This window comes from Herpailurus yagouaroundi, unplaced genomic scaffold, assembly GCF_014898765.1.
Source record: "Herpailurus yagouaroundi ecotype Mexico unplaced genomic scaffold, PumYag 186, whole genome shotgun sequence".
Classification (NCBI taxonomy): Eukaryota; Metazoa; Chordata; class Mammalia; order Carnivora; family Felidae; genus Herpailurus; species Herpailurus yagouaroundi.
In genome coordinates this window covers 2,651,700-2,661,381 of record NW_024412417.1, presented here as the reverse complement: position 1 = coordinate 2,661,381, position 9,682 = coordinate 2,651,700, and the positions used below count along the sequence as shown (strand labels likewise).

The 9,682-nt window shown below is 35.3% G+C and overlaps 1 protein-coding gene across 4 annotated transcripts in view; it reads left to right on the top strand.

The window, feature by feature from the left end:
• NBN (nibrin) overlaps positions 1–9,682 on the top strand; it is a 52,903-nt gene that overhangs the window by 35,703 nt on the left and 7,518 nt on the right. For 3 of the 4 annotated variants that reach the window (XM_040493933.1, XM_040493936.1, XM_040493932.1), the window contains 3 exons: positions 4,630–4,701; positions 5,862–6,017; positions 7,553–7,666. In XM_040493933.1, coding sequence (XP_040349867.1) covers positions 4,630–4,701; positions 5,862–6,017; positions 7,553–7,666 — 342 coding nt within the window. The remainder of the gene's footprint in view (positions 1–4,629; positions 4,702–5,861; positions 6,018–7,552; positions 7,667–9,682) is intronic. The other variant, XM_040493934.1, reaches the window with a different exon arrangement.

Genomic DNA, 9,682 nt, shown 5'->3' with positions numbered 1-9,682 from the left:
AAGAGATTCTTTTTTTTTTTTTTTTTAACGTTTATTTATTTTTGAGACAGAGACAGAGCATGAACGGGGGAGGGTCAGAGAGAGAGGGAGACACAGAATCGGAAGCAGGCTCCAGGCTCCGAGTCATCAGCCCAGAGCCCGACGCGTGGCTCGAACTCACGGACTGTGAGATCGTGACCTGAGCCGAAGTCGGACGCTCAACCGACTGAGCCACCCAGGCGCCCCAAAACATAAGAGATTCTTTTTTTTTTTTTTTTTTAATTTTTTTTTTCAACGTTTATTTTTTTTTTGGGACAGAGAGAGACAGAGCATGAACGGGGGAGGGGCAGAGAGAGAGAGGGAGACACAGAATCGGAAACAGGCTCCAGGCTCTGAGCCATCAGCCCAGAGCCTGACGCGGGGCTCGAACTCACGGACCGCGAGATCGTGACCTGGCTGAAGTCGGATGCTTAACCGACTGTGCCACCCAGGTGCCCCAAGAGATTCTTAAATATGAAGAACAAACCGAGGGTTACTGGAGAGGTTGTGGCAAGGGGGATGGGCTAAATGGGTAAGGGACATTAAGGAATCTACTCCTGAAATCATTGTTGCACTATATGCTAACTAACTTGGATGTAAGTTTTTAAAAATAATAAAATAAGCCCAGAAGTAGGTAACCAAAGCTGCTTGGAAGTTCCATGGTATTAATTTCTTAGGTGTCTCTTTTTCTCTCTACTAGGTGGCACCTCTTGCCATCATGTCAACTTTCCAGGGAGAAAGAACAAGGTGGAGAAGGGGACAGGGTAAAAAGGCCTCTCCACTTAAGTTCCCCCTCACATTCTAAGGAGCTCTTTCAGAAACCTCACTTTATAACTTTGGTTATTAGCCAGAATTTAGTAATGGTCTGCATGACTCCCTATCCCTCACCTTTAGTCTACAAGAGAGTATGGGAAATGTTTTAAGCTTGACACATTGCTGTCCCTAACAAATTTAGCATTAGATAAGTAAGGAAGAAAGAATAGACAGTGAGATCCTGTTTAGCCAAATTGAGAACTTCAGAGAAAGGGAGGTTCTTTATTATCAAAGATTAGCTGTCACTTTACAGAAGAGGTTACTTGAACCAAGTGGTTTATATATCCTGTAAGTTACTTGCTTAGCAATTTCCACTAGAGTGGAACTTCACATTGGTTTCATGTGGTATTGGTGAAGTCCAAGGGATGATTTCCTAACTACATTTAATAAATTTGTATCTCTTTATAAAGGTATGTTTATTTGTATTATGAATTTACAATGTTATTTTAGCTCCAGACTATTCCAAAATTTGTGTTCAGACTACTTAATACTATAAGCATTTAATCTTTAGAAAGTTAGACTCTATTTATATTATTTTCATTACACCATGGAAATGCATTTCCCTTGCAGTGTATCTTTCCTCCTGTACTCATTTTTAGTTTTTTCTGGTATGTTCTTATTTTCTTTCTCTAGTCTTATGCTATTACATGCTTTCATTTTTTTAATAGCCTTTTTTTTTTCCTTCTATCCCAGATTGGTCCACTGTTCACAGTGGCTACAGCTCTGTCTGAAAATGGTTATGGTTTTAATAGCAGAACTCTTTGGCCCCTCCTGTATGGCTGTTAATATTCTGAAATACTGTGCATTGACTGCACATTCTCCCAGGGTTCATGGTCACTCAGGGTTGGGCATTTGATCCTAGAGTGGGAGAGACAGGAAGTGATTGTTATACACCAGTGATACGGGGTTTAGTAAACAGTCTTTTGTGTATCTGAAAAGACCTTTCATTTAATAGCTGAGCTTTACGTGCTGTATATTGATACGAGGGCATACAGTTACTTTATTTTGTTCTGTGGTTCTGTAGCATAATTTCCTCTGTCCTTACTTTACTACTTTAGAATTCATAACATTCTAAATAAAATTACAGAAATCTTCTGGAGGGTGAATAGTGATTTGATTGTGATATACTTTTGGGTATATTAAAAGTTCAGTCACTGTATTCTAACACTCTACATATTTAGTAAGAGCCTGTTATTTTGCTTTCAGTGTAAGATAATTTTTGACAACTTTTTATTTTGAGATAATTGTTGATTCACATGCAGTTGTAAGAAATTATATAGAGAAATCCAGTATACCTTTCATCCTGTTTCCCCTAATTGTAACATCTTGTATAATTACAGTACAATATCACAACCAGGAAGTTGACATTGATGCAGTTCATCAACCTTAAACAATGGGAGATTATTTTTAATTTTTTCACTTTTATCGTTTTAAGAATTTGTTGTTGGAAAGTCCTTGTAGATGAGATGTTCATGGAATAAAGGAATTGCACTTACTTTTTTTAGCTGTGGAAGTGATTATCAGGAAAAAAATTCTTAATCCTTTCATTTAAAAAACTTAATGTGGGGTGCCTGGGTGGCTCAGTCGGTTGAGCGTCCGACTTCAGCTCAGGTCACAATCTCGCGGTCTGTGAGTCTGAGCCCCGCATCGGGCTCTGGGCTGATGGCTCGGAGCCTGGAGCCTGTTTCCGGTTCTGTCTCTCCCTCTCTCTCTGCCCCTCCCCCGTTCATGCTCTGTCTCTCTCTGTCTCAAAAATAAATAAACGTTAAAAAAAAAAATTAAAAAAAAAACTTAATGCAATTTTAAGGCAAAAATGTGAAGCTTCTCTTTGACATTGGATTCCTTAGATAGATTTCTAAAATCTGTTGATGATAGAATCACTCTTTTTCTATTTTGGGATTTAAATATAGGTTCTAGCACATTTATAATACTTTCTATAAGCTGAAATAGAAAGCTTTTGACTAGATATTCCTGCTAGTTTATCCTTATATATATGACAGCTGTGCCTGTGTTGTGGCCTTACAGTTTCGTAGTCTCACAAAATGCAAACATGACTCATCCTTCTTAACATTTCCTCTTCTTAATAGCACCCACTGAGTGCAGAGCATCTTTTCTTCACGTCATTCTACCCTCCTCTTCTAAATTAAGGTTTCCACTTCTCTTAACTACAGTATCTTCCAAAACCTAGTAGTAATACCTACCACTTACTGGATATCATCATTCTGTTTATAGCAATTCTGCAGTGAAGCAGTACTATACACATTGAACTGATTAGGAAATTGACAGTAAGGTATTAAGTAACTTGACAAGGTTGCTTAGCTAGGTTTTGAACTGGGACGAAAATGTAGGGCTACTCTGCTCTTTTGGCAATTCCTTTTATCAGCTTTCTTAGAATGACATTCATTTATCCAGTTACTCCAGGCATTGGGCATGCTAACATGAAAGGCTGTCTGAGAGGATAAGTTTGCTAGGCCTTTAAAAGGTAGAATCTCCAGGGACGCCTGGGTGGCTCAGTCGGTTACGCATCCAACTCTTGATTTTGGCCCAGGTCATGATCTCATGTTTGTGGGTGTGAGACCCATGTTGGGCTCTGCACTGATGGTGCAGTGCCTACTTGGGATTCTCTCTCTCCTCTCTCTCTCTGTCTGCCCCTCCCCAACTTGTACTCTGTTTCCTTTTCAAAATAAATAAATTAAAAAAAAAAAAAAAAAGAATCTCCAAGACTTGGTGATTGACTCAGCATGAGAAATGGAGAGAGAAGAAAAGAGTATAGGATAATTCCCAAGTTTAGGGTTTGAGTGCTTGGGTGGGTTGTAACATGATTCTCTGGGATGGGAAATAACTGCTCAAGAGGATGAGCAAGTTTGAAGGAGTGGGGCAGTATAAGGGAGAAAGGGCGGGGGTGTAAAATGTTCTGATTGTGATTAACTTGCAGTGGGTGATGTATATGAAAGTAGTGAAAGGGCACATGGTAGGCTTAGTATAAATTTTTAACCTTACTATTGATAAAAGTATTAATTCTCTTTAGTCCCTAAGCAAAAACAAAGTATGTACATTCGTTTTTCTGTCCTTTCTTTCCAACTTTTTATTACAGTTTTTCTGAATTTAATATTGAATCATTGAAAATTTGATGTAAAATCGTATGCTCCCCTAGTGTACCCAAGGGATTATAGTTTTTACTGAAAGTGTCAGAAAGCCATCTATATAATATGCTCTTGTCTGGAACCTGGTCTGGATATTGGATGTGAAGGAAACTACAAGGCAGTTTGCATTTTATTGCAGACATATATCTTGAGTAATTAAAGTAACCCTATTTCCTTTTTCCTGGATTAAGGGCAATTTAAAATTAAATACTAAGTGTAAATTTAGATAGAATCCTTTAAAAATGTTTCTATTTTAGAGTATAAAAGTAGTACATAGCTATGTAGAAATATAGAAAATCAAAACATAACAATTTGTTGATAATCCTACCTACCATCTGTAGATAACCATAGATAATATTGTATTTTATTTATTAATTTTTATTCTGCAAACTTAGAATCAACTGTTAATGTAATTTCGTAGCCATTTTTACTCATTTATACTATGGTCACGTCTCATTGTAAAATAACTGGTATGAACTTAGATTGTGTCCTCTTTGCTCTTGTAATTCATACTGCAGTGTCTTTTTTTGCGTAGATTTCTATTCTCAGCTTTTCTAGGAAAGATACTTGAAAATCAAATAACTGGGTCAAGAACATGAATATTTTTAAAGTTGCCATTTTATAATTTCTATGAACAGTATTTTTATTTCTTTAGCAAGAAAATGAAATTGGGAAGAAATGTGAGTTCAAGAAAGATACACTGTGGTCAACTAAAGAAGAACTATCTGTAAGGAAATTTTTCTTTAATTTTTATAAAGATTTGACTTAATGAGCAACATCTGATCAATTACTATTAGTTTACGTTCTTAGGATTCATTATTTCCCTTTGTGTAATTTTGATCTTTTTCATAGTCACGCTTACTCTGGGCATAATTTGATCATATTATAATCATGAGATAGCAAAAAGAGGATAGAGAAAAGCCTGAGTATAATTCCCTGCCTTCTGCATAAATGTGTGATCCTGAACAAGTCACTTTCACATTTATGGACCTCAGGTCTTTATAAAATCAGGTCAGCACTTTTCCAGCAGGGTGATCATTTATATCAGATAGAGGAATGGATGTGAATTATTTCTAAATGCTAAAGCACATTTACAAAAGTATTAAGTCATTGTTAATTTATTAGAGTTCCTAATTACATTCTGTCACTAATAGATGAACCTTGTCTTTTGACTTTCCACTTTTTTTCTTTCTCTTCCTGTCTTTATTTTAGTCCTGTTAGCAACTTCCATTTGAATAGGCAGTAAAAGAGTAAAAAACTTAGATGGTCAGCCTTGAGTTGCTCTGACAATGTTGATATGTAACTAGTTGGTTAATAGAAAATGACCTGAAGAATCTCATCCAGTAACAGGAAGGAATCTTCAGGCTGATTTAATACTGTCAATCTGCAGTTTAAAAATGGCTTTCAGTTAATGAGTAATGAGTGTGTCCAGAACTAATGATTTTTGGAGATGTGAAAAATAATGTTACTGAAAATCCAAGGAAGCTTAAATATAGTAGATGAGAACTTGTAGAACAGATTGTTACACTAATGTTAGTTCATGGTTTTTATGATAAGAAGTAGACAAAACAGATTCCTTGCTGAGAAAATATATAGAAGATGAAGTATTGAGATGATATTCATTGGAATAAGCTACTAAATTAAAAATGCTAAATAGTTTTAGTCTTCTGTCATAGATGAGTGTATAGAGTATTTGAGTAAGTAATATTCTGGTTTTGAAGTAGTTATGATTTGATTTCCAAATACAGAGTTTGGGTGCCAGAAATAAACCTTTTTTACTGTTTTTTTTTTTCCTCAGGTATTTGAACTTTTTCTGTAGATGTCCAAATAAGTAATTTTCTTTTCCTTATCTTTTCTGCTTATGTATCCGTCGTAACCCCGTTTAAGATCAAAGATGAGCTTCAGGGTGATGGTGATATGTTTCCAAGGAAGGTGTTACTGACTGAATTTAGATCACTGGTGGTTAGTAACTTTACCTCCAGAAATACACCCTGTGTAAATAGTGATTATGGTCAATTAAAGAATTTCAAGAAATTCAAAAAGGTATGGTATTCCTCTAACTACAGTATCACCAGAGGGCAGCGTTTGAAATGTTTTTAGAAATACTGTTGATGCTAAATAGTAAAAGCGGTTCATGTTGAAAACTGATACTATTTCTTCTGCTTAAAACAGTTAAAATTATTGTAGTAAGAACATAAACTGACAGTTAATGAATATGTGAATAAATCTATGTTGAGTATATAAAGAATACATGGAAACAAATTTCATTGAGACTGAATTCTTTAAAGGGTGCTGTTTACCTGGTCTTCTCCACCTTAAGGGGCAGGCTTTAGGCTATATTGAAAGGGTTTGTCTACTTATAATAATGATCTCTGGCTACCTGAAAGGACCTGAAAGTCCTTAACTCAGGACTTTATGAAGATAATAGATCTGTTTAAAATAACTGAGCACATTAAATAATGAAAAGTTGGCATTTTACTGTTATGTGTATATATAAAAAATATAAATATGTACCTGAGTGTTACCATCAGCCAGAGTTTCTTCTTTTTTAGGAACTGATAAGGTATTTAGTTTGTCAATATGACTAAAAGGATATTTCCGATCCAGTCTGTATTTTGTTGTCTATTGCTGGGATATTTGCTTCTTGTTCCATACCTACTACTTACTACTACCTTTTGCTTAAGCAATTAATCAGAATACAGTTAATTTTTTTAGTGGTTTCTGTGGAAGACTGCCTTTCACTAGAATATGATCTGTTTTGATTCTTGCTGTGACTATGAGGTATTGTAGCTACTATTAACATTTGTTAATTTTTTGCTTACTATGACAATGTGTAAAAGGTTCTGAACTCCCCTTTCTTCTACTTAGAGTGGAAGATGGAAATACCTCCCATTAGATGGCACCCACTTAATTCTTTTCCATCCCTCAGGTGTAGCGCATGAATACCACAGGGTTATTCTTAACCGAATGGTTATTTCATGTTCAGTGTCATGTTACCAAGTCTCATTGTTGAATCAAAATTCAAAAGACACACTTTTTTTTTTTAAGTTTATTTATTTATTTTAAGAGCACGCAAACGAAGAAGTAGAGAAAGAATCCCAAGCAGGCTCCGTGCCATTAATGCAGAGCCGACGCAGGGCTCAAACCCACAAACTGTGAGATCATGACCTGAACTGAAATGACAGAGTCAAACACTTAACCGACTGAGCCACCCAGGCACCCCTGATACATATTTTTTATTAATGAAGTTACCAAAGATAAAGCAATCCGTGTTGGCCCAGGGATGGCCAAGAGCTATAAAGTAGTACAAACTTCTGGAAAGCAGTTTGGAAAAATTTTATTTTTTAAAAAAATTTTTTTGAAGTTTATTTTGAAGGGGGGGGGTCAATGGGAGAGAGGCAAAGAGCAAGGGAGAGATAGAGAATCCCAAGAGGCTCGAAGCTTCACACTGAGCTCGACACAGGGCTCAGTCTCATAGCTGTGAGATCATGATCCAAGCCAAAATCAAGAGTTGGACGCTTAACTGACTGAGCCACCCAGTTGCCCCTAGTCTTACTACTTTTACTTTTTTTTAACAGGTCATATTTCCTGGAGCAGGAAAACTTCCACACATCATTGGAGGATCAGATCTAATAGCTCATCATGCTCGGAAGAATACAGAATTAGACGAGTGGTTAAAGCAGGAAATGGAGGTTAGTAGGAAGTGAGGCCTAGTAACTTGCTTGGTTTACATTCTGGTCCCTTGTGGTTTCTTTAGAGCACATCCTTCGTAAAACCAAACTTAAGATAATTGGCCTAAGGTCATTCATTAAGGAAAATTCCTGAGTTACAGAGCATTAAGGTTAATTTGTATCTTTACATAATGCTTCTTTAGAGACTTTTAGATTTATTAGTTAAAAAAGATGGGACCCAGACAAATGAGTTAAGTTTACATCCTAATGTAAAGGAGAGAAAAGACATTTAACCAGCAAAAAATAAAAGAATACTAAAAGATAACTGTTAAAAGATGGTTGTACAGTCATACAAGGGATATTACAAGTAATATCAGTTATATAGTATGTGAATGAACTGGGCTTTCCAAATCTGGAATTATCTTTCAGCAGTTCTGAGAATTTCTCAGTCCTTATTTTAGTATTACCTTGTTCCTGTTTTTCTATTGTATCTCTTTTTTCTTGTATATTAATTTTTTAAGGAATTGCCATAATTTTTCCATAGCAACTTCACCATTTTGCATTCCCACTAATATGTGCAAGGGTCCAGTTTCTCCACATCCTCTCTAGCACTTCATTTAGGTTTTTTTTTTTTTTTGATAATGTACATTTAACTGGTGTGAATCTCAGTGTGGTTTTGATTTGCACTTTCCTAATGATTAATGATGTTGAGCATCTTCTCATATGCTTATTGGCCATTTGTGTATCTTGTTTGGAGAAATATGTATTCAAAAATCTCTTCTGATTGTCAGATTGTTTATCTTTTGTTTTTGAATTATGGGTGTTCTTTGTGTATTTTGGATATTAGTCCCCATTATCACATATATGATTTGCAGGTATTTTCCCTTTCTCTGGGTTGCCTTTTCACTCTGTTGATTTTGTATTTTGATGCACAGAAATTTTAAATTTTGATGTAGTTCAGTTTATCCGTTTTGTTGTTGCTTACCTGTGCTTTTGGTATTATATCCAAGAAATCGTTCCCAAATCAAATGTCAGGATTTTTTCCCTTTTTTCTTCCAAGAGTATTATAGTTTAGCCCTTATATTTAGATCTTTGATTTTGAGTTAATTTTCATAAGGGGTGTAAGGTTAGAGTCCAACTTCATTCTCTCTAGTTACACTTTCACACTTTGGTTCAATGATACATGAACATAACATCTCGATGGTGAAGTGGGGGAATCTCAAGCCAGTTATACTGTTGACAACTGTTTGCTGTGAGAACCTTGCCTTAATGCCTCCTCCCATGGGTAGTTGTTACTGATCCATCTCATTTTTCCCCAGAGTCTAAGTTTTAAGAAGGTAAGAGAAATCATTAAATAATGTTGGTTGATTATTAAGTAGTAATTATTTACATTTAGTTCATATTCTTAAACTTTTAATTATGAAAAGTTTTCAAACATACACAAAGAGAGGAATGAAATAAACCTCAAACACAGGTTCAACAAATATCAGGATTTGCACATCTTGCTTCATCTGTTGCCTTTCTCAACTTTTTTTTCTTTCTGGAGTATTTTTCTTTCTGGAATATTTTAAAGCAAATCCCAATCATTTTTCATTTCATTTTTATTTATATGTTCAAACATACAGATTTCTGATCAAGTACATATTATGTCAGAGTGTGTCTTCCTATCACTTTACAGTAGGGTACTTAATATAATCAATTCATGTTCAAAACCCTAAACTAGGATCAGCAGCATAATTTTGATACTTGAAATTGCTTTAAAGTTTTATAATTTCGCATACTTGCCTTATGGCATGTCTTCGATCATATCTACAACTAATATGTTGCCTAAGTCTCAGGAAACCAAATCTCCGTTATGACATTGCTCTTTTGGGAAAATATAAACTGCTTTACAGCTCTCCATGTTAGAATGTGATTTTCAAGAACTCACTGTTTACACATAACAGATGTATATATTTATATACTGCTATAATAAGAACTCACAGGAAAGATTATAAAAATAAGCTTCTCTTTTCTTTCAATTTTTTTTTTTTTTTT